Genomic DNA, 26,758 nt, shown 5'->3' on the forward strand with positions numbered 1-26,758 from the left:
GTCCGTCTAAAGCTGTTGACAAGACTCCATATGAACTATGGAAGGGAACGGTCCCTAACTTGTCCTTTATACGGGTTTGGGGCTGCGAGGCTTATGTCAAGTGGAGACACGAGGATAAGCTCGGCCCGCGATCGGTCAAGACATACTTTATAGGTTATCCTAAAGAAACACTTGGTCATTACTTCTATTCGACAACCGAACAACGTGTATTTGTTGCGGCTAGTGCGACATTCTTAGAGAAGGAATTTCTCGAGAATGAGAAGAGTAATAGAACCTTCGAACTGTCGGAGATTCCAGAACCAAATACCGAGCAACCATTGGAGGAACCAGTTCCTTCAATCCCAGCTGCGGTGAATATTCCTGAGGAACCTAGGAGGTCGGGAAGAGTCTCTATTCCTCCGGACAGATACATTGGTATGGTCGAGGAACATGACATAGATGACATTCTACTCTTAACGAGTAGTGAACCCGCAACCTATAAAGGTGCCATGACTAGTTCCGACTCAAAGCTATGGCTTGAGGCCATGCAATCCGAGATGGACTCTATGTATGAGAACAACGTATGGGATCTTGTTAACTTACCTGCTAAGGTTCCTCCCCTTCAATGCAAATGGCTTTACATGATAAAGCATTCTGTGGAAGGTCAACAAGATATCTATAAAGCACGACTAGTTGCTAAAGGTTTCACCCAAGTGTCAGGTTTGCACTACGATGAAATTTTTGCACCCGTAGTCATGCTGCGTTCCATTCGGATTATCTTAGCGATTGCCGCTTTTCATGACTATGAAATTTGGCAGATGGATGTGAAAACCGCCTTCTTAAACGGTTATTTCGAGGAAGAGTTGTACATGGTACAACCCGAAGGTTTCATCGATCCTGAACATCCTAAGAAAGTGTGCAAGCTTAAGCGTTCCATTTATGGACTTAAGCAAGCTTCTAGGAGTTGGAATCATCGTTTCGACCAAGTGATAAAAGAAAATGGATTTACTCGATCGGTCGAGGAACCATGTCTATATATTAAGTCGAGTGGGAGCAAGATTGTCTTCCTAATATTGTATGTCGATGACATACTCCTGATTGGGAATGACATACCTCTCTTAACTTCGGTAAAAGTATGGTTGAAGAACCATTTCCAGATGAAAGATCTGGGTGAGGCACAAAGAATTTTGGGCATCCGTATCTATCGAGATAGATCACGTCGGATGTTATCTCTCAGTCAGGAGTCTTATATAGACAAGATACTAGAGAGATTAAGCATGACTAACTCCAAAAAGGGGTTTCTTCCTATGGCTCCAGGGGTGCATTTAAGCAAGTGTAACACCCGCGAATTTCCCATTTTGACATTTAAAATTTATTAAACCGTTTAATCACTTTATTATATATTTTTGAATTATTCAATTAAATTAATTTTATGTCAAACACGATATTTATAAACGTATTATATAAAAGCTCATTTTTATAAAAATACGTATTATTAAATTATATTTGTGAGGCATACTTTATATAAGAATTTATGTATACATATTTTTGGTCGGACAATAATAGTGACAATAATGATGACTGTAATAATAATAATTCCCGTCTAGCTATGGACCGTCACGTTTGACTTTCGGACCTAAATTAATTCGGACCAATTCGATTTTGACAACACACAGTGACACAACCGTCTTACACTTATAATATAATTCTTCTTTATTGTTGACCACTCATTCTCCCACACCACACCATCCCCAACCCACTTATCCCTTTCCTTTTTCAAAAAAAATAAATACCTGATAAACACAGCAGCACAGCACAGTAACAACGAAACAACACCAACGAGTAAACTCCATTTTTGGCCGATTTCAAACCCAGATTTCGACTCAATTCCTCAACCGTTTCTCCTAATTTTTGTACCATTTTCTTCCCCTTTCCTTCCTCCTCCTTTCAAGGTAACAAAGTCTTGTTTTTGTGGTGATTTCAAATTGACCCGTCTCATGAAAGTTCTGATTTTTAGCTCCTTTATCTCGTTTTCTTTCCTCTAGTTGAAGAATTTGAAGACCCGGTGGGAGGCTCGTACTCTATAGGCGTTTTCCTCGGAGTTTTGAAGGGCAAAAAGGTAACGGTGATGGGATTACTCGACATTATGTCGAAATTTATGTGCTTGAATGTGTTTTTTTACTCTTCCATAACATAAAGTTTTTGTTTTGACTGAGTTCATGTGGTGTCCTTTGAGACGGTTTTATACAAGTTTTATTTATCAATTTTGAGAAAGGTTGGTACCTTTGGATTCATGGTGAAATGGGTAATTATGTTGGGTAATTTATTTGGATGAATACTATCTTTCTCATGCTTAAAAAGCTGTCTTAAGACGGTCTTACCTAGGTTGTTTGGGCGTGTATGAAGACTGTTTTGGGGCGTGAAATGGACTGCTTTAGGCGTGCCTTCTGGTGTTAAAATGAGCCAATAAATTTTATCCCATTTTTATTCGAGACCAAATAAACCTTCATCACTAATGATTTCTTTCTTTTCGTCTGTTCAATTGCTCAGTAGCCTGCTTGTGTGTTTTGCGTAGTGGCTTACCCATCTTCCCTTTTATTTACTTTCTCATTTCCTAGACCAGACCAAAATAGTCTTAACTTATTTTGTTGGGCTAGAACCGTGGAAGTGGAGTGCACTGAGACAGTTTTGGACTCAACTTTGAGGTTGATTTTGTTGTTGGTTCGAGTCAATTTGATAGCTCATGTCAAGGTACATATGCAGGTGTGAATTGGGTCGATTATATGTAAGAAATTCCGTCCATTTCATGCTTAAAATTTTGTCTTAAGATGGCTTCACAAATTGTCTAGAAACCATGTATATAAGTTGTGTATGGGTGATTTTCTTGGACTGTTTTTGAGTCGATTTAGCGGATGATTTGAGCCAATTAGTTAATTCCCGTCTCATGTGTATATCCATGTATGTAATGGGTTGGTTGTATGTAAGAAATACCATTCTTTTCATGCTTAAAATTTTGTCTTAAGACGGTCTCAAATGAGCTTTTTGAACCATAAAAATGGGTTTGGTTGGGCTATTTTGGCGGGTTGTTTGGACGGGTTTCTTTATGCTAAATTGAACCAACTCTCTTGCTATTGTCTTAAGTACATGTACATGTTTGGATTGGGTCTTTTGTTCGGGTGAAATCCGTCTTGGTTTGGCCTAGGAAACCGTCCTAAGATGGCTGGACAGTAGGGATTGGTTGCGTCTTTTTGTGCTCTGTACTGTGGTGTTGTTTGTTGCTGGCTGTTCTGTACAGGGGCTGTGGCCAGGTCTTGTAGGTCACGGCTGAGCCATGGCGGGTGTGCGGCCAGGCCGTAGCTGGGTAGGTGCCGGTCATGGCTAGGTCGTAGCCCCGGTTGGGTTAATTTTTATCCGTGAAATATTTTATTCGGGTTTAATTAATTTGAATTTCCGTCACATGATTTATGTATCTTAAATTCATTATTTGCCGTTTATTTATATATTTCTCACATGAATCATAAATGTGGAACCTATTGTTTATTCATGTCATAATTATATGGAATGTCTTCATTTAGCTATAATATGAGCTTTAATTCATTTATTTATCGTATTTCAAATACGAGTAATTTATTCCACATGATTAATTGAAATGAGTCGTATTCTTGTAGAAATGCCATATTACCATCATATGTGCTTGACATACTTTTTGCCCTGCTTGTGCTGTTCTGGCAAGCTCGGGTTTGACCTACTTGTGCTGTTCTGGCAAGTACGGTTTTGGTCTACTTGTGCTGTTCTGGCAAGTACGGCTTTTGGCCACTTGTGCTGTTCTGGCAAGTGAGTCTTATCTTAGTCTTTCCGCCACTTTCGTGCTGTTCTGGCGATTGGGGTACTCGGTCTCCTTAGTAGTCGAGTCTTGGGTGCGTGCTGTGCTGGCGCACGTCGAATCGGGATGTACACCCGAGAATCTGCAGATTTAGACTAGGACCGTATTATTATCGTAGTCCTACCCGGGGAAATTATAGTCTAAGAGTGATAAATGTCTTGCATTATTTGGATGGTTACTTTGGTCATATCTCCTTGAAATACGTGCTCGTGGCTAAGTGGTCGTGTCTGTTTCCTTGTCTTTCTTCTCCATTTATTTTATTGTTGCTTATGCCTTACTTGTTTATTCCATCATTTCTTTTATCCTTGTTGGTTTAAACATGTATGATCCCATGTTTAGTTATAAGTCGATTTACTCATAACTTATCTAATATGATTATTTGTTCATGTTCTTTGTTATGTTCGTTTTGACATAATGTGGTTGGGAGAACCCTGAGTTACTCCCCACTGACTGTGGCTTTCATTTTTACATGAATGACAGGTTTGTGAAGATGCATTTGTGGGGTTTAGACGTGTGAGCTAGCGAGCACCTTGGACTAGTAGTCTTTTTAGTAGGATTGCTTAGACTCACCTTTTATCATTTGTCATTCGAGGGATATAATTTCCCTCACCTTGACTATCACGTTTGTATAATTTAATCTTTATTTTCACAAATCTTTATTTGTGTTTTGGATTTTAATGAACCCGCGCTTTAAATTTTTAAAAGTTTCAAAAATTTCCTAATTTCCGCTTGAATTTATAAGTTATGTTTTCCGCGTTATCACGGGGGTTCACAGTTGGTATCAGAGCCTATGTTGCTCCCGACGCACACACGTGTACCCCAAATTTAAATGTGAACTTGACCTTGAATAATGAATGAGAGATGGGTAGACTTAAGGACCTAAGGTGGTAGTCTGTAGTGTGTTTGCTCTTTGTTAGGTTCTAACCTGTTTGTTGATTGTCATTTAATAATTGTTTTGCCCTTGGATCATTTACCGTGAGCTTATCTACATGAAGACCAAGATTTGGTGCCTATGGCTGAGGATTGAAGAATTGTTCAAACTTTGAAGAATGCTTCTACTTTCTCGAAGATGTTTCTCATTCTTGGTGTATCTTGCCTTATTCTTTATCTCTTGGTGCTTATCCTTCCTCTAAACTCTCTTCTGTTTTGTTTGAAAGCTACTCTTGTACCCCTAACTTGTCCTTTGTTTCTTGCTTATCCTCCCTTAACGCCTTTTGATGGTACCCTTCCTTTGAGGAATGTTGACCTTGGTTGGAAAATTTGACTTTTGAGGAGATTGTTGTGTTTGACCCTTAAACCTGGTTTTGAGAGGATTTGATGTTGGAAAGGCTTAGGTAGTGTGATGAGACATACTCGATGGTTCTTATACCTAGATCCTTGATAGAGTGAGTATAGTTGATTGGTGGATTCTGTGTGTCAAGTGTGAGTTGCATTGGTTACTCATGTTATAGAACTTGGCTTGTTGTTTATGTCTTGGGATACTAGTGCTTAGTACTTGGCTTAATATGGATGAAATTGAATGGTGGATTGAGGATATAGGATTGACTAAGTAAGTTGAGTTTATGATTGACTTTCGTAATCACTTTGGACATGAGAGCTTGATAATATATATGTTACCATATGAGAAATGCTAATTATGGGATTATTAGTTAGTCTAAGTGAGTGATCTTGATTACTACTTGAGGTATGGTATGAGGTATGGTATGAGAGTGAGACTAAGCTAAATTATTGGAAACTCTTAGCGCTTGTTTTAGTAGCTAGAAAGGATAATAGTATGGTTAACACTAGTTGGATATGAGTATAGCTTTGTTGGAAACCTTGACCTTGATCTTGTGGAAGTTGTTTGTGGATGTTCGAGAATTTGGAGTAGTGAAATCACACTTATTGTGAAGTACCTTGTTTCATGGAATGACTTGGGATGAAGTAACATGAGTGTTTTGAGGAAATTCTTGGGAGTGTTGTGATTATAAGTTTTGTAGTTAGGAAGTTTTCGGAACCTTTCAGGATGATGTTGTTTGAGATGTGAGTACCTGACGTTTTCTTCTTTGACCATAAGCGTTACCGTTCATACCTCTCTTTCTCGCTACATCGTGCTCCTCCCTTAAGTTTGATGTTAGTGACCTATAAAAACTTCATCTTTGACATCCTTGTTGACCTAACTTCAATTCTTACCCTATGAAGTTCTTCATGGCTCTTTTGTTAGTTAAGTTTGAGTCCTCTTAGCATACTTGTATCTATGATGGTCTAAATTACTTTTCTTTTGTTCAATTTCTAAACTTTCAAGCTACCAGTTTTGATTCGGTGTAAAAGTTTATGTTACTTTTGCAAACCTTACCTACTTTAAGGGTTTGAAAATGAAAATTGATTTAATTCTCCTTTTGTCCCTTGAGTACAGACTTCTTTATCATGATTTTAATTGCTAAACCCGAAATTTCTTTAAATTTTATACAATCCCTGTTAACTTTGATCTATTTAAAATTTCTTGATGAAAGTTTAATGTTAAATTTTCAGAAATTTGACTTCCTTTTTGAGTTTAAAGGTGAAACCTTTATCTCTATTTTGGCTTTTGCAAAAGAAAATTTGATTGAATTACCTTTTCTTTTGATTTTAACGTTGATAGGATGTTAGAACTCGTTATTGGAGACGTTTGATGACTTGTTCTACGCTTGTCGGCGAACTGAATTTGTTTTGAAATTGTCTTTGACTTGGAAAGTCAGCATTCTTGTGTGCACGACAAGAGCAATTTCGTTCCATGAATGAGACTTATACTTTTGAAAACTCTTCGTTAATGTTTTTGAAAGTGTTTTGATTTTGATTTATACAAATGAATTACCTTTCGACTTGGTTCTGTCGGAAAATTTTAGTTGAAACTTTTGAAAGAATTTTAATTCTTACAAGTAATTAACCTTTTAATGTTTTGGTTATCGATTTTAAAAGTTCAGTTTTATTTTTATAAACTTTCATTTCTACTTTCAAGTTTCGAGGACGAAACTTTTTAAAAGGCGGGGTGATTGTAACACCCGCGAATTTCCCATTTTGACATTTAAAATTTATTAAACCGTTTAATCACTTTATTATATATTTTTGAATTATTCAATTAAATTAATTTTATGTCAAACACGATTTTTATAAACGTATTATATAAAAGCTCATTTTTATAAAAATACGTATTATTAAATTATATTTGTGAGGCATACTTTATATAAGAATTTATGTATACATATTTTTGGTCGGACAATAATAGAGACAATAATGATGACTGTAATAATAATAATTCCCGTCTAGCTATGGACCGTCACGTTTGACTTTCGGACCTAAATTAATTCGGACCAATTCGATTTTGACAACACACAGTGACACAACCGTCTTACACTTATAATATAATTCTTCTTTATTGTTGACCACTCATTCTCCCACACCACACCATCCCCAACCCACTTATCCCTTTCCTTTTTCAAAAAAATAAACACCTGATAAACACAGCAGCACAGCACAGTAACAACGAAACAACACCAACGAGTAAACTCCATTTTTGGCCGATTTCAAACCCAGATTTGGACTCAATTCCTCAACCATTTCTCCTAATTTTTGTACCATTTTCTTCCCCTTTCCTTCCTCCTCCTTTCAAGGTAAGAAAGTCTTGTTTTTGTGGTGATTTCAAATTGACCCGTCTCATGAATGTTCTGATTTTTAGCTCCTTTATCTCGTTTTCTTTCCTCTAGTTGAAGAATTTGAAGACCCGGTGGGAGGCTCGTACTCTATAGGCGTTTTCCTCGGAGTTTTGAAGGGCAAAAAGGTAACGGTGATGGGATTACTCGACATTATGTCGAAATTTATGTGCTTGAATGTATTTTTTTACTCTTCCATAACATAAAGTTTTTGTTTTGACTGAGTTCATGTGGTGTCCTTTGAGACGGTTTTATACAAGTTTTATTTATCCATTTTGAGAAAAGTTGGTACCTTTGGATTCATGGTGAAATGGGTAATTATGTTGGGTAATTTATTTGGATGAATACTATCTTTCTCATGCTTAAAAAGCTGTCTTAAGACGGTCTTACCTAGGTTGTTTGGGCGTGTATGAAGACTATTTTGGGGCGTGAAATGGACTGCTTTAGGCGTGCCTTCTGGTGTTAAAATGAGCCAATAAATTTTATCCCATTTTTATTCGAGACCAAATAAACCTTCATCACTGATGATTGCTTTCTTTTAAATCTGTTCAATTGCTCGTGCTTTGCTTGTGTGTTTTGCGTAGTGGCTTACCCATCTTCCCTTTTATTTACTTTCTCATTTCCTAGACCAGACCAAAATAGTCTTAACTTATTTTGTTGGGCTAGAACCGTGGAAGTGGAGTGCACTGAGACAGTTTTGGACTCAACTTTGAGGTTGATTTTGTTGTTGGTTCGAGTCAATTTGATAGCTCATGTCAAGGTACATATGCAGGTGTGAATTGGGTCGATTGTATGTAAGAAATTCCGTCCATTTCATGCTTAAAATTTTGTCTTAAGATGGCTTCACAAATTTTCTAGAAACCATGTATATAAGTTGTGTATGGGTGATTTTCTTGGACTGTTTTTGAGTCGATTTCGCGGATGATTTGAGCCAATTAGTTAATTCCCGTCTCATGTGTATATCCATGTATGTAATGGGTTGGTTGTATGTTAGAAATCATTCTTTTCATGCTTAAAATTTTTTCTTAAGACGGTCTCAAATGAGCTTTTTGAACCATAAAAATGGGTTTGGTTGGGCTATTTTGACGGGTTGTTTGGACGGGTTTCTTTATGCTAAATTGAACCAACTCTCTTGCTATTGTCTCAAGTACATGTACATGTTTGGATTGGGTCTTTTGTTCGGGTGAAATCCGTCTTGGTTTGGCCTAGGAAACCGTCCTAAGATGGCTAGACAGTAGGGATTGGTTGCGTCTTTTTGTGCTCATCTTTGTGGTGTTGTTTGTTTGTTGCTTTGTGTTTCGTAGACAGGGGGGTGGCCAGTCTTGCTTGCAGTCACGGTGAGCCATGGCGGGTGTGCGGCCAGGCCGAAGCTGGGTAGGTGCCGGTCATGGCTAGGCCGTAGCCCCGGTTGGGTTAATTTTTATCCGTGAAATATTTTATTCGGGTTTAATTAATTTGAATTTCCGTCACATGATTTATGTATCTTAAATTCATTATTTGCCGTTTATTTATATATTTCACACATGAATCATAAATGTGGAACCTATTTTTTATTCATGTCATAATTATATGGAATGTCTTCATTTAGCTATAATATGAGCTTTAATTCATTTTTTTATCGTATTTCAAATACGAGTAATTTATTCCAAATGATTAATTGAAATGAGTCGTATTCTTGTAGAAATGCCATATTACCATCATATGTGCTTGACATACTTTTTGCCCTGCTTGTGCTTTCTTGTTACGCAAGCTCGGGTTTGACCTACTTGTCTTTGTTACGCAAGTACGGTTTTGGTCTACTTGTCTTTGTTGCAAGTACGGCTTTTGGCCACTTGTCTTTGTTCGGCAAGTGAGTCTCATCTTAGTCTTTCCGCCACTTTCGTCTTTGTTCGGCGATTAGGGTACTCGGTCTCCTTAGTAGTCGAGTCTTAGGTGCGTCTTTGTCTTTGGCGCACGTCGAATCGGGATGTACACCCGAGAATCTGCAGATTTAGACTAGGACCGTATTATTATCGTAGTCCTACCCGGGGAAATTATAGTCTAAGAGTGATAAATGTCTTGCATTATTTGGATGGTTACTTTGGTCATATCTCCTTGAAATACGTGCTCGTGGCTAAGTGGTCGTGTCTGTTTCCTTGTCTTTCTTCTCCATTTATTTTATTGTTGCTTATGCCTTACTTGTTTATTCCATCATTTCTTTTATCCTTGTTGGTTTAAACATGTATGATCCCATGTTTAGTTATAAGTCGATTTACTCATAACTTATCTAATATGATTATTTGTTCATGTTCTTTGTTATGTTCGTTTTGACATAATGTGGCTGGGAGAACCCTGAGTTACTCCCCACTGACTGTGGCTTTCATGTTTACATGAATGACAGGTTTGTGAAGATGCATTTGTGGGGTTTAGACGTGTGAGCTAGCGAGCACCTTGGACTAGTAGTCTTTTTATTAGGATTGCTTAGACTCACCTTTTATCATTTGTCATTCGAGGGATATAATTTCCCTCACCTTGACTATCACGTTTGTATAATTTAATCTTTATTTTCACAAATCTTTATTTGTGTTTTGGATTTTAATGAACCCGCGCTTTAAATTTTTAAAAGTTTCAAAAATTTCCTAATTTCCGCTTGAATTTATAAGTTATGTTTTCCGCGTTATCGCGGGGGTTCACAGCAAGTCTCAGGCACCAGAGACACCGGAAGAGAAAGAGCGCATGACCCGGATTCCTTATGCTTCGGCTATAGGATCAATCATGTATGCCATGATATGCACACGTCCGAACGTGGCATATGCATTGAGTATGACGAGTCGATTCCAACAGCATCCAGGTGAATCACATTGGATGGCTGTCAAGAACATTCTTAAGTACCTACGGAGGACTAAAGATTGGGCATTGACTTATGGAGGCGAACAAAAGCTATGCGCAACCGGTTACGCAGATGCTAGCTTCCAAACGGATCGAGATGACTCGAAATCTCAGTCTGGATTCGTTTTTACTCTTAATGGCGCTGGAGTCAGCTGGAAGAGTTCCAAACAAAGTGTTACAAAGAGATTCTACGACCGAGTCCGAGTACTATGCCGCGTCGAAGGCTGCAAAGGAAGCGATATGGATGCGTCAATTCTTACAAGGACTATCTGTAGTGCCTAGTTCGAATGACCCGATCACCATCTATTGCGACAATAGAGGTGCCATCTTCCAAGCTAAGGAGCCTAAGTCTAGCAACAAGTCTAGACATGTACAACGGAAAGCTCATCTAATTCGAGATTACGTGGAGCAAAAGGAGGTAGTGATACAAAAGATTGCTACAAATGATAATATAGCAGATCCTCTCACTAAACCATTACGACAAGATAAGCATGAAGGGCATGTTAATTCCATGGGAATTAAACGTGTTCCTGAGTTGTAGTACTCTTTTATTGATTAGATTCATTCTATTTTGTACTCTATACGACATCATCGTTTTGATATTTATATATTTTGTTTTTCATGTGGATTTGTACGACAATTTTGAACACCACAAAGTGAACTGAACAAACATTATATTTTTGGTCCTTAATTGCCCACGTGAGCTGATAACTCTGGCAATTATTTTGTGACGTTGGTTGATGGTGGGTTCAACGAGCCATAAGTCAAAAGGTTGACTGACCAATCACAGAGGCGAGTTATACGGATATCTCGTAGGACACAATTGTGACATCGACATGGAGTCCTAAATGTTTTATAACATTCGGTGCCAGGTCGTGGATAGGACCTCCATGGTGATCCTAAGAGTCGATTCTTTTGACTATCGACTGTCTCTTGAGACTAAGGCAGATTTTGGGTGACTTTGGTTTCTTTCTCACGGTCATCCGTAACAGGGGGCCAATTTGATTTTTTCTGGGTCATTTCATGCTGTGCTTAGATCGGCAGGAGTCGAGTTGAAGGAAATATTCAGCCTTTATCGTGTACTCGATATTTCTCGGGGCCACTCGAGGAGCAGAATCGAAAATGCATGGTCATGGTCGAATACGAATTCGTTTTATCAGTTGAGTTACTCTCTAGTCGGGGAAACCACTCTTGATACAGATCGATTGTAAAATACGACCTTCGCGGATCAGGATCTGCAAATTGTTTTACATTGAGTGGGAGAAATTTTAAATGGATATGAGAATCGGTTATCGCACATACACTTGTACGGACAAGTGGGAGTTTATTGGAGTCGGTGTCCTCCAGTGAGTGCGGATAACGTTATTGCACGTACACTTGTACGGACAAGTGGGAGCTTGTTGGGGCTGGTGTCCTCTACAGTTAGTGCAATGACATATAAATCTCTAAAAGGATCAAAGGGTATACTTTTGTATTATTATCGGTTGGTCCACGTTTATCAATAACGGTTGGCTTGCTAGATAAGTTTGACGTTATTGTCATACTGATGGCGGTGATCAACTGATCCCTAAAAGTCACACCTATAGGATACGTTTGAGAGATGTGACGGTATGAAAATACAGTCATGTTGATGCCTAATTTGACTAAACAGTTAGTCGGAGTTATTGACTAATAATTAGTCAAACGCGATGTTGAGATAATTATTTAATACGGATTAAATAATAATGGCTAAGACGAATTAAGCGGTTAATTTGTAAATTGAATATAAACGATTATATTTAATTAATGTATATTGAATTAATTAATTATACAATATTGTCATTGTCGGACAAGTATTAATATATCGACTGAGTCATGTTACTAGTTGATATTTTAATAACCGATAACCGATGACGATTTATAATAAAATCCCGTCATATACATTTTAGCATTTTGAGTCGGACCACGAGTTAAAAATAAGGAGGAAGTGGAAAGCCCACTCCCTCCCTAATGCACACGGTTTGGAAGAAGCAAACAAAATGAGAGAGCCTCTCTCCTTTTGACCTAATGCATTTTCATTTGCAAACAAATTAGGGTTTCGGGGAAATTTTCTCTGAAATTCTAGATCTCACATCAAAAACCTCACAAAACCTCTCTCAATATTGCAAGGCAATTAGAGAGTACTTTCTAGCACAAGGGGCATAGTCTCAGACGGTCTTGGGTGCAACGATTAGGAGGAAATCTATATTGATTTCTGTTCTTAGGCCGAATTTCAAAGGACCCGAGGTTGATTCTATTCTCTTATCGTTTTCTCTTATATTTTGTTTTATGACAATAATCACATGTTAAAGATACGTTATAGTCCTAAAATTTAAGGGAATTTTACGGATATTTCCCTACATCAAGAATCCTTCGGGACTCGGCACAACATCCATTGTAGAATGTTATGGCTAGGAACCAAGCATCCAACCCATGGTGTGGGCATTGCCTTTGCAACTCCTTGTACCTCTCCCAAGCTTTATATAAGCTCTCAAGAGCTTGTTGACGGAATCCGGTGATTTGGCTCCTCAAAGTTTGAGATTTCTCCGGTGGAAAAAACTTTTGATAGAAAGCAAGAGCCAATGTTTCCCAATTTGTGATCCCCATGGTGGTGCGATCAAGGATATTGATCCATAGCTTTGCCTTATCCTTCAAAGGGAAAGGGAAAAGTATTTCCCTAATTTGGGCTTGAGTGACACCCGTTTACCGAATCATGGAGAAATAGTCACAAAAATTTTGCACATGCAAATTGGGATCCTCCAAAGGATTTCCCCCAAATTGCTTCCTCTCCACAAGGCTAATGAAAGCCGGTTTGATCTCGAATTCCAGGGCGGTAATTTGAGTAGCAGTAATACCAGTCGGAAGCATAGCCGCGGTGGGCTTGGAATGATCGGAAAGATTCACCATCTTTTTAGTTGGAGATGGTGGTGGTGGTGGAGATGATGAACTAGAAACGTCCTCCTCTTCAAAATCTTTAAGATCGTCTAAGTAAGACTTTCTTGCACTTTTAACTTGCACGGGAGAAGCGGCTTCTTTAACTTCTTTCCAAAAATGTCGTCTTCTACGAAAGGTTTTCTTGGGCTCGGAATCCGGTGAAAGTAAATCTCCATTACGAGAAGACCTGGGCATAAGACAAAAATCTCTATAAAATTGTAAGTAACCGTCTCAAGGAACAAGTGTTCCTCAAGACAAAAGAAAACATGATAGAAATAACAAATTTAAACGCAATAAAACCTTGCTCCCCAGCAACGACGCCAGAATTTGATAAGCTATGTCGCACAACTAACAGAGATAATTTTCCCTTGACACTAATTAATGTAGTACGAGGGGTCGAACACAAGGAGAGGGGAATTGCGCTATGAAATGCTATGAATAGAAACCTATCAAGGTCGGTAACGATTGATTGGTTTGTCTTGGTTTGATGATTAGCAAATAAAATGATATAAAAATATATGATTAATGGAGTCTAGGGGAGTCGGGTCACACATGCAATTGTATATATATGTTCATGTTAAACTCGGAATAAATAACATTGTCAATTGTTTAGTCTTAATGACACCCACCTCTCGATATTGGTGTCAACCATAGACCGGGTCCTAAGGAACTCTCGTTATGACTAGGTCGTCCTACTACACATGCTTAGTCTAATTCAATTCCGTGCTTCTCGATTTATAGAACGAATTAACAAATTTAATCGATAAATATGGCCACTAAACAAAGATTAATCATGACGATAAAAACATGTGATAGAAACAATTAGACAATATTATATCAACCTAATTTATCATTTTACATATATTAGTTTTTGCATGGCTTCCCTAGTCCCTAGACTAAGGAAATTTAGCTACTCATATTGAAATGTAAACTACAAACTATGATGTATTAAATGCTAAACATGATTGTAGAAATGATATAGAGTAAAGGGTGAATTATGAAATATGAGAATTAACTGTGCGATAGAATTAAAATACTAATGATAAAACTATGTAATAACTAAAATAGAAATGTAAACTAAATAAACTAGAATTAGAATTACCGAATAAGGAATAGAACTTGAACTTGAAACTTATAAAGGAAGAACAAATGTGAACCAAAAGCTTGAATAAATAAGAACCAAATGTTTAACAATAACCAAATGCCTAACAATACTAAAATGAAAACTACGAGAGAATATTTGTGTGCTTAAGAATACAAGAAATGTAATATTGTATGATGAAAATAAGATGCTAATTAGGTCGGACCTAGTTCTCTATTTATAGGGAGCTAGGACTTGAAACATATGCACATAGGACAAGGAAACCCCGATCGGGGATGCCAACCCTGATCGGAGTCGTGTCTTTCCAGTTCGGTCCTCTTAATTCTACTAGTTAATGCTCAAGGAATCCAAATTTGGTTTTAATGCCTTGTTTAGTCACCCGGTTAAGCTCTTCAATTGGCATCCTAAGCTTCACTAAGCATCCAAAGTTCCCACCTTAGTTGGACTTCTTAATTTGGGCTTCATTTGTAATTTCATTTGTGCATCAACCCACTTCACAATTCTTCATGCTTGGACTTGTTATTTCTATAATATCCTACCATGGTCCATCTTGCTTCCACACTTAGCCTTATATACTAGTTCTTGCAAATTTGTTAGAAAAAACCTCCTAAAAGCTCAAATTCCTACAAAATGTGACAAACCATGCAAAGACAACTAGAATACAATATTAGCTCATAAAATCACTGAGGTTAGTGCAATAATCATATATATTAGAGCCAAAATAAGGAGATAAAGTCTATAAAAAATGGACTTATCAAACTCCCCCAAGCTAATGTCCCGCTTGTCCCTAACCAAGAAACCATATCCCATCAAATGCAATATCCTAAAACAAGCTAAGTATAATGATTCAAAACCCGAGGCAACATGGGCATAAGGAATAATGCAAAAACATGAATGAGAATTACATGACGGCGCAGCATGGAAGACATTGAACGAACCTTTAAGCTCTTGCATGATCTTTTGACTAATGGACTCTCATGATGCACTCAAAGTCATTTTTATGTGACAGGACATTTTGTGTGAAAATACTCACTTATCCTCGACTCATGATGATGTGCCCGCAATCTAATTTGGTAATCATTTCAAAACCACAAGTCAAAACATTAAAATGCTAGCATGAAAAAGAAGCCATATGGGTAAGAAGAAGGCAAATAAGTCATGGGTAAGAAAGGGGAACAAATGATTTATGGTATGTGGAACTAAGTCAAGCTAGTAACAACCATATACAATGATATATGCTCAATTCCCAAAACTATTCCCAAAAATTTCGATACAAATCATAAGAATGCTCTCCAAAATATATGAATAAGACATGAGAGCTTTCTTACACCAACATCTTCTTCTCTTTCAAAATACAAACCATGCTTCTCTTTTTTCATTTCATGCTTTTTTTTTTTCATTTCATGCTTCTTTTTTTCTTTCTTTCTCGTCTTTTCTTTTTCAATTCATTTCCATCATTTTTTCATTTTTCTCTTCTTTCATTTTTTCCAATTTTTTTTCTTTTCTCATTTCTTTTCTTCAAAAGCATTAAGACCAAGCTCACAATGATATTTCAAGCTAGAAAAAATCTCAAATGAGCACCCAACACAACTAATCAACGCTGCTAGCTCAATAAGGTAGGCAATTTTTATATGTAGCTAAGGATAAATTTTGTGAAGGGGTTCAAAAAGGCAAATTTAATCATGTGAATGGCTCCGAAATGCTAACAACATATGAACGCATGCTTATAAAGAGATGAAATCAAGACCATACTTATGCGTTATTGATATAACACACAACATAAGGAGACCTACACTCATCTAAGAGAGACCGGATATGGAAGCATCGGTCTAACGAGGTTCTACCTTGCCAATTTTGTAGCTTGCCAATAGTCAAGATCAAGCCTATTCGGTTCATTTTCCATCACCCACCTACTATGTCAAGACATACCCATGTAGCAATTATCCATCAAATAAGAATAAATCATTAGCTATAAGCTATCATTAGGATAAGCAAGAGGGCATAAAACACATTTTTATGACACAAGTAGGCTATAAGCGAGCAAAAACACACAATTTTCTCAAAATTTTCAGATTTTTCTAAATGCAACCTACACTACAATGCAAATGCAATCCCCCCCCCCCCCCCCCAAAGCTAAACACAACATTGTCCTCAATGTGACAACATGTAAATCACCCAACTAAACCATAAAAATGGCTCAAAGCACATAAACAAGAAGGACAAGAGGTCATATTTAATGGATTGCGAGAAAATAAACTAAAGTTCAAATAAAATAACACTTACTAGACTAGCTAGCCTTCTCCCAAGCTAGTAGGTATACGGGGGACTCTTCCATTCATCATTCATTCAAGAATAGGGCCAAAAGTTGAATCCCTTTCTACCTTTCCTCTTACCACTACCACTTCTAGATGCTTCACCACTTCCACTTGGTTCATCACTTTGGAGAGGAGTGACATATTCACTAATGTTTTGGCCACTTCCAAGTCCATCTCCATAGCTACTATAACCACCATAACAACCACCATATCCGCCACCATATCCACCACATCCTCCATATCCTCCATTAAATGCCTCAACTCCATAGTCCAAACCACAAAAATCCGGACCGGGAGCATAAGTACTATAATTACCTGCATTATGGTAAGAAGGGGGAGGGGGAGGAGGAGAAAATCCACCTGGGGGATCGTTATAAAATTATGGGTGCGATCCCTCGGGTCGAATTACCCCTTTTCTAGCAAAATGATCATAAATTGGATGCAATGCAAGTCTTTGATCATCACGAATGACATTAATATTAAGACTAAGGTCACGCATCATGTCTATCATGTCTATGCTAAAGGTGGAATGGCGTGCTTGAGAGGGTTGACCTCTTGCACGGCGCTCAGCGGTGGAGGGTGTCTCTTCTCTAAGAGGCAATTGATAAGTGGGGCGAGTAAAGGGGGCATTCCCACTACTGGGTTTGGTATGGACTAAGGGCTTTAGTTCACTTTTCTCTTCTGGTAGTCTAATAGAATCATTACTACCAATTTTCCAAACCACGTGTGGATCAGAATTTCTAAACCAATTACAAGATAGAAAGTATTCATAGTCAAGTCCATCCCCTTTTTCCCTACCATCCAAAGGTCTCAAGTCGGTGGTCTCTTGGTTAAAACGGCATACATGATGTGCAATTCTGGTAACCAACCCACCCATGACAATTGAACTATTATTAGCATTACATTGCTTGGTCATGTAATTTGCAAAGTTGTAGGGGATATCATCACCATTCACATTAAGAAATGCACCCAAATTTCAACCTCAATAATCCTCACCGAGTGAGGCTTATTTCTCCCAAAGAAAGTCCACCTCATGAACCTTTACCAAATATGTATTTCGGGGTAGTGTATGAATTGGTGATGGATATGATCCCAACCATTATTTGGGTAGTGAGAAATGGATTCCCAAGTCATTTTGGGGTTGTAATTTGCGGGTGAGTCAATATGCAAGGCTTCATGTTTCAATTCAAATATCGCGGCAAAATCCGCTAAATCCAAACTATAGTCATTGTTAAACAACCGGAAAGTTACAAAATGAATAAAACCTGGCTTTTTTTATATGTGAAACTCGAAAGAACTCCAGAACTCAGGGGTGAGTTCGGGTAAGGTTTTATAATTCATATTGTAACAGGCTTTTATACCAAGTTTCTTAAACAAAGTCTTTAACACTTTTTTCAATTACAATGTTCTTTAAAGAAGCTTGATTGATAAACTTTTTTTTTGGTAAAAGGCAAGTATATTGATATAAAAAAAATAATTACATCATAATGTTCAAGTGAATGTACAAAAACACCCAAGAGAAGTAGTTAAATTGTCGAATCCACCTAATATCCCTAGTAGGCAGAACTGAAGTATTATTTGCCCAAAATCCCGCAATAACATCCTTGATAACTTTCCTAGCAATGAATTCAGGCCTCAGGACATAAGATTCTAATATGGATTTGTTCCTTGCATTCCAAATGGAGTAAGTAACTCCTACATGACAAGCACTAATGATCTTCCTCTGGATTTTACTTCTTGCCCGTCCATTTGAATCCCAATGATACAAGTTACTTGCTTGAAAGTTCACTCCTAACTTCCCCTGCAAACTACTAATATAGTGAGCACTGAATTGACATTGGAAAAAGATGATAATTGCTCTCATCTGCAGTAGAACATAGATAACAAGTAGGATCATGTCCAAATCCCATCTGAATCATATGGTCTTTGGTGAGCAATCTCTTTAGTTGTACAACCCAAAAGATAAAGGACCATTTAGGCACATTCATAGAGTTCCAGCAGACATGTCTCCATAGAACTTTAGGTCTAGCCTGTCTCAACCAGTTATACCCTTCAGTCACAGTATATTCCTGATCAGAGGCTAACCAACAGTCATTAGTGTAGGGTTTCTTAAAAATGACCATAGAGTGAGCTATTTTTTTCCAAGTCCAACTACAATCAGAAAGAGGATCATAGTTGGACCAATGTGTACCTTTCATATATATATGGTTTATCAAACGAACCAAAAGATGGTCTTTTTATTAGAAAGCCACAAGATATATTTCTCCAACAAAGCTCTATTCCATATTTTCAAAGCTTTTATACCCAATCCACCTTGATCCTTGGGACTGAAACATCTTTCCCAACTCACATTGGGAGATCTCTGATAAGAATCTTTACCACTCCACAAGAAATCTCTAGAAATTGCTTCAATCTTGTTCATTATGCCATTAGAAATGAGAAACATACTAGACCAATAAGAATGTAAAGAAGTGAGTACTAAATTTATAAGGGCAAGTCTGCGAGCATAAGAAAGATGTCTAGAGCCTTAAGCTCTTATTCTGGCAGTGATTCTATCAGTTAATTTCATACCTTCATTTTTGCTAAGCTTTTGAGAAGATATGGGAACACGTAGATATATGAAAGGCAGCAGCCCTTGCCTAAACCCAGAAACTTGAATAATTTCAGCCATCACTTGATTTGGAACTCCATTAAAATATATGTCTGACTTCTCCCTATTTAAGCACATGGACCACTTGCATTGGAGAAAGTGGAGAATGCTTTCAGCATCCACATGATTGAGGCAGCGTTACCCGTAGAAAGAGAAGCAAATCATCTGCAAAAAGTAAGTGATTTAGCCTGATAGAGCTTCACAGAGGGTGAAATCTGAAGTCTTCCTGAGAACTGATGACAGTGAGAATCCAGGACAAGTACTCCATACATATAGTAAATAGAAGAGGGGAGAGTGGGTCTCCTTGCCTGAGCCCTCTTTTGCCCCTGAAAAAACCAAAGCTATTTCCATTTAAGGATAAAGAGTAAGCAGTTGTTGAAACACAGGTCATGATTCTGTCAATGAAGACTTTAGGGAAATTAAGAGCTAATAGCATACTGTGTAAGAAAGGCCATTCAATAGTGTCATAGGCTTTCCTTAAGTCAATTTTTATGAGGCATCTAGGTGAGGCAGTCTTCCTCTTATACATCCTTAATAAGTCTTGATAGATAAGGCCATTCTCTACTATATTTATCCCTTTAATAAAGCCACCCTGATTAGGATTGTGATGTGACCATAATTAGAGCATATTTAGTCCCCTAATTAGCCTTGTTCCCATGCTTTTTAGTGCATATTTGGGTCATTTATTCTCTTTAGTTCTTTGTTTTGCATATTCTTTGAGGTTTTGTGTCCTTGGTAGGAAAGGAGTGCAAACCTTGCATTTTCATGGCAAAATGAGGCTAAATTGATTGAATTCAATGACCAAACATCAAGGAGAGACAAGATTAGAAGGCCTTTGTACATACTATAGTAGATGGGCAATGATGAGAAAAGATCCTTGCATCCCCGAGGAAATCCTCAAGGATTTTATGAAGAAAAAGGGAGAACATAAGAAGGAACAAGACTGCCTGGCGATCCGTGCGGATTGCCTAGAAGACGCCCGTCTTCACCCCACAATCCGTGCGTCTTCCTCCACAAGACGCCCGGGCAAAAGCTCCAGAAGACGCCCGTCTTCACCCCCTGGACGCCCGGGCAGAAGCTGCCAAATCCGCCCGTCCCGTGCTAAAGACGCCCGGATTCCCAGACAGTCCCACTTCGTCTTCTTCAAGCTTCAAGGAAGGATGCACATCTTTTTCTAGAGACCGGAGTCTCCCTAGAGAGACCGGCGATTCCTCAACAAGGGACTTAATCATCATTTAAGCTATTAGTTAACCCTAATTCATGCACCTAATCCCCACTATAAATACCCCATTAGTCTAATTAGAAGAGCATGTTCTTCTTAGCAATCTTTAGTGTAGTTAATATCAATCAAATCTCTCTTTAATCTTGTAATCAACATTTAATCAAGTTTTAATACAAGTTTTATTTCCTTAATCTCTCTCTTGTTCATCCTTTATTTTGGGTAATTGAAGATTATTTAGGTTATTATTGGGAGATTGACAACCTCTCAATCAAGCATTCAAGTACTTCGTTTATTCTTTGCTTTATTATTGGAATCATTAGTGGGTATAATTCTCTTAATCCCTCTTTAATTATTGTTAATCACTTTCATTTATTCATCATGCTTCACTTTGTTGGTATGATTGACAACATTGCTAGCATGTTCAACATGATAATGAGTGAGTAGTTTCCTTAGCTAGGGTTAATGGGTAATTAGGGGAAACCAACATGGGGAATGAGTCATGCTTAAATAAACATGCTTTCATAGTTTATTTGCTTGCTTGTTGTGATCTCAGCTTATGCACATGTTATGTTTGAAGAAATGTGAGCCTATGAATCCTTGCATTTTTTTACCCATCACCTATCTTTTCAATGAGACTTGTAAGACATAAAACACTCGAGTCTCATTAGACCACGCATATTGTTGAGTAGGGATAGTTTAGTCGACTTGTAGGTATTGTACAATCTAATCGATTCGGCTCCGGGACCCAAACTTTCCTAGGATTGTAACATATAAACCAACTCGATCCATCACAACAATAATTGCTTGCTTATAACTTGAGAATATGTTTGTATGATCAATTCCCATGAATCCCCTATGACCCCATGACACCCTAGTGCCTTTTATCAATTCTTTACATCCCTTTTAATTCATCTTGCTTGTTTACTTTCATTGCTATTTAGTTTAGTGATCTTCTACTTCAAACCCCAATTGTGACACCCTTAGACACCACTAGTTGCAATAGAAATCTCATCTCAATTCCCGTCCCTTGGGATCCGACCTTTACTTGCCTCTTTACTAATTGTAGAGTTGTTTGTGAAGTTATAAATTGTGTTTTGGTCTAGGTGCTCCTAACGACAAGTACTGAAAAACTAAACCCCACGGGGGATACACCGACCAAAAATGGCGCCGTTGCCGGGGAACGATGTTAACTTGATTTAGATTTTCTTGTATTGTTATTATTTGTGTCTTTCTTTGCCTTGGGGAAGTAAAACTCCTCAAGGTTTGTTCTAATTATTTTCGAGTTGTTTGATATTTTGCATGTCTAGAAGATCACAAGGTGACTTGTTACCCTTTGATCACGAAATTGAAATAACTTTGACAACCAATAGAAGACTTGCTAGGATAATTTTGAGAGGTATTGGTGAGGTTGTAGATATTCAACCAAATACTATTGAGTTCATCAACCCTTTTGCAAGTGAAGGTGAGAAGAACCCAACACAAAATCTAACACAAAATCAACCCACAATGCCTAAGTTTTCATCACATTCCGTACCCACCGAGGAGAACTTACCCAATGGTACTCCCACACCACAACATCTAACCGGAAATTTTATTACCAAATCCGCATTTATTCAATTAGTCGAAAGAAGCCAATTTGGGGGATGCCTAGTGAAGACCCTCATTCTCATATGGAGACTTTTTGTGACTATTGTGATGCGATTTCTCAAACCGGTGTAAATCAAAACCAAATTCGTGTTGGAGCTGGTGTCCTCCATAAATTAGTGTGATAACATTTGTAAATCTCTTACAGGTTCACATGGGTATACTTTGTATATTTAATCAGTTGATTAACATTTACCTAATAACGGTTGACTTGCTAGAAAGTTTGACGTTATTATCATACAGATGGCGGTGATCAACTGGTTCCTAAAGGTCACACCTATAGGACGTATTTGAGAAATGTGGTTATAGAAATATAATTACATTGATGCCCAAAATGACTAAAAAGTTAGTCAATGTGTTGATGAGATAATTATTTAATGAAAATTAAATAATATTAAGTTGAGACGAATTAACTGTCAATTCGTAAAATAAATATAATAAGTTATATTTAATTAAATATATATAATGTTAGCTTGGACGAATTAATCTTTTAATTGTAATTAAATATAATCAGTTGTATTTAATATCAACAAGCTGAATGTGTCATAGTGGTAATAGTGAGGGTACACATATCAAGAGGTCATGGGTTCGATCCTCACTAGATGACAATTCAACATATATTATATATTTTTGGAAAGACCAAAATAAGGAAAATACACTCCTTATTTTCGGTCTGTTTGGCCGAAAATTAGGAGGTTATTTCTTTCCTAATTGATTCCAGATTTCGTTCTATATAAAAAGAAAGGTAGAGAATTATTTCGAACCTGATACTTTTTTCTGACCGTGCCTCCTCTTTCTCATCACAAAACACAAAGACAATAAAATTTTACAGAAAATTTTAGAATGATTTCTAGCATAATCAAAGGGTATATCTCAGATCGTCTTGGGAGCAACTAATAGGCGAATATCAGTTTTGATATTGTTCTTATGCCAATTTTGCTAGGACCTGAGGTTAATTCTAAATCCTTTTACTTTTGTTTATGTATTTTATTTTATGACCTTAGATCATCTTTATTAAATCGTTATAATCCTTCATGTTAAAGGGAAGTATACAGATTATTTCCCACAAGTGGTATCAGAACCATAGGTTACGATTTTAATCTTGATGATTTTCATAAAAATTGTATGTAAACAATAACCTGATTTTCGAAAAAAAATTAGGGTTTCGTTTTTTTCGGCCTGTTTTTTTTCTTTCTCCTTCTTTCGTTTTTCCTTTTGTTTGATGATATATAACCAATTTCTATAGATCATATCATTGTTTTAATCGGTTAAAATTATCATATGAAGAATTTGGTAGATTTTGATTTAATGCAGCTTAAGTTAAATTACATATAGTATCATCATGTCATTGATATAAGAATTCGTTTTTGCTATATAGTTTTAGCATATACGATTAATCATGTTTGTTAATGTATTTGCTAAATCATGTCCTAATAGCAACTTAAACTTTTTTATCATATCTTTGAATTAAGGCATAAGTGCCGCAAAAGAGAAAAAAAAAGGGGAAGGGCGTTTTTTAGGGTTTACCGTATAAAAAAAAAAAAAAAAAAAATTGTTTTGTTTTTTTTTTGGGTAAACCGGGAGGAAAAAAATAAAGAAAAAAAATAGGAATTTTTTATTTGCCTTTTTACCGAAATAGAAAAGAAAAAATTATGGAAAGTTTTTCCTTGTTTTTCCTATTTACCAAATTAAAATAGGAAAAGGGTTTTTTTTTAAATATTCAGCCGTGCAGCTGAAACATAAAAAAAAAAAAAAAAAAATTGTTTTTAGCCGTGACCAATTTAAAAGAAAAAAAAATTGGATTTTGTTTTTTATTTTGGCCAATTAGTTATTGTGAATCGGTTCACAAATTAATGATACCGAGTTATTTTAAAGCAATTTAAAATTTTGACTGATAGAATTCATATTACAAGTTTAATATAGATTATGTATGAATTAATGTGATTAAATTGCGGAATTGTCACTTAATTTAATTTAAATAGGTGGTTTGGATAAATTAATCAACATAATTAATTTATTGTATTATGTATGTTTAATTTATTTTAGTTGATGCTTTTAAATATGTTGAATGAATCGAATGAATGAATTTTATTTACGTATTTAATTTTGCAATCGGTTGTAATTTGTAATACTTAGTGTGGCCTTAGTCAATTATGTTTTCGTAATGAAGGAAACATAATTTTTATGTAATTATGAGATCTCGAATCTCCTTTATTTTAGTTTTGGGTTTTGAAATTAGAATGTAATTAATAGGTCAATTATGTAATTTTAATTATTGTAATTTCAAAGAAGACTAAAGATGAAGATTCAAGCTCACTCCCGCTACATGGATCAAGATGGAACATCAAGACAAGCTTCTCGGATCCAAGGATGGATTCCAAACTTGTATTTATTGTTCATTTTGATAGGATAGGCCACACTAGGACTTTTACTATTTTTTTTACGTTTTTCATTTTATTGCTTTTCATTCACATGCTAGTAATTGCATCATATTCCGCCTAAAACCAAACCACCTACTACTAAAATGCATGAAAATTGACTCATATAGGTGTTTGTTAGTTTTCATGGACATGCAGATGTCACAGTCTATAAGCCATCACTTTAGTTTAAATCATTCTCGCATGCTAGATTATAGTTCACTTAAAATGAATTAAAAATAGTGATGGGATCTTCCTCTAAAAACGGAAATTGAGATTAGTCTTTATAAGGGCAAACATCTATGAGTCCCTTCTTCGTCTTCAGTGGGCCTAATATGACCCCTTCTACGTTGGGTAAGTAGTTGTGTTGACTTAGTTTACCTCAACATCATAGTCCGAAGAGTTTCTCATGATTATGATGGACTAAAGATAGAATTTACATAAATTTATCGACCAGGAATTCTAACGGTAGAATTAGCTAACATGTTAGCTTATCAATTTACAGAGAATTGAGTCTTGGGGTCATTTATTTAATTCTTGAGGGAGATCAATTGTATAAATGTTTTTGAGTCTTCGCGTTATGACATTAGTTCATTAGACTTAAAATAAAAACGATGCATGCTTATTATTTTATTCTTCTTTCGCAGTGTAGAACACGCTTATTATCAATAATACTGTTACAACAAATGGCTGGAAATAACGCAATCCCAATGCCTAGTGCCACACTAGATCGTTTATCCTGGCTAAAAGTATTCATGGACCAAATGAATCAGTCCACGCGAATGAAGAATGATGGGTCTAACTTTGCGGACTAGGCGGCAGCACTACGGAATGCTGCCATTGCTGACGGTAAGCTCAGGTATTTAACTGAGCCAATACCTGTCAACCCAGGCCCAAATACAGGAGCCAACGAGTCACTCGCTTATAGTGATTTCGTTATGGAAGCGGGTGCGATAAAGAACGTACTCATCTTTGCAATGGAAACCAATTTGCAGAGACGCTTCATTGCCCAAGGTGCAAACAAGATTTTCACTACGCTCACTAATGAGTTCTCAAAGGCACCGAGAATCATCACATATGAGCATACCTGTCGCTTATTTGATGCGAAACTCCAGAAGGGCCAACAGGTTAGCCCACACATTCTTCACATGATTGAGAATGTCGAGAACTGAGTCACCGAATTGTAGAATCAGTGAGAGCATTGTCATTGACCGAATGCTTCATTCTCTTCACGATGGTTGTGCCCTTTTCAGGGCGAACTACTACATGAATGACTTGAAAAAGAGTCCTCATGAGCTACACTCCCTTCTCGTACAGACCGAGAAGGATATGAAATTGAGTGGGAGCATGAAGCAGGATGTTCTCACGATTCACAACAAGAGTAAAGGTAAGGGCAAGGCTTATGGCGACCTAACTGTAGGTAAGCCAAAGTTTAAGAAGCCAGGAAACGGTAAGAGTGCGCCTGGTGAGACTAGTGGCTCGCAGGGTAAGACAAAGAGCAAGGGCGGTGACATAGAGTGCCACCATTGTCACAAGACTGGACATTGGAGGAGGGACTGTCCCGTCTACCGTGAGGGCATCAAGGCAGGCCGCGTCGTTCCTGTTGGTATGTCATCTTATATTCATATGATTGAGATTAACCATGCAAGTTTCGCAACTTGGGTACTAGATACTTTGGTTGTGGTTCTCATCTCAGTGTAATCATTTGTCGGGCCTAAAGAACATCATACCTCTCGAAAAAGGTGATGTGGACTGCGAGTCGAATGGAGCACGAGTAGTCTGCTTTGCCTCGAAGGGAACATATGTAATCCAACTCCCTAGTGGTTTTGAGTTATCTTTAAATAACTGTTACTATGTACCAGTTTATCTAAGAACATTATTTCAGTTTCCGTACTTGCTAAAGACGGTTTTACATTTTCAATAAAGGATAATAGTTGTTTTTCTTTTTAATGAAATGATTTATGGCAAATCGTTTCCATGAATGGAATTTATATCTTAGATCAAACCACGGAAGTATTACACATGAATAATAAGAAATTAAAGGTTGGTGACAAAGAT

The 26,758-nt window shown here is 37.1% G+C and overlaps 1 protein-coding gene and 1 non-coding gene across 2 annotated transcripts in view; one reads left to right on the forward strand and one right to left on the reverse strand.

The window, feature by feature from the left end:
- Positions 1-12,844: 12,844 nt before the first annotated feature.
- Positions 12,845-12,951, forward strand: LOC141635018 (small nucleolar RNA R71). The gene has a single exon (XR_012539728.1). It is a non-coding gene; the product is annotated as a small nucleolar RNA R71 (small nucleolar RNA).
- A 6,627-nt stretch (positions 12,952-19,578) lies between these two features.
- The window catches only part of LOC141631299 (uncharacterized), a 30,387-nt gene continuing 23,207 nt past the window's right edge, over positions 19,579-26,758 (reverse strand). Inside the window, exon 3 of the mRNA XM_074443988.1 lies at positions 19,579-19,743. Coding sequence (XP_074300089.1) covers positions 19,579-19,743 — 165 coding nt within the window. The remainder of the gene's footprint in view (positions 19,744-26,758) is intronic.

Source organism: Silene latifolia, chromosome Y (genome assembly GCF_048544455.1).
Source record: "Silene latifolia isolate original U9 population chromosome Y, ASM4854445v1, whole genome shotgun sequence".
Lineage (NCBI taxonomy): Eukaryota > Viridiplantae > Streptophyta > Magnoliopsida > Caryophyllales > Caryophyllaceae > Silene > Silene latifolia.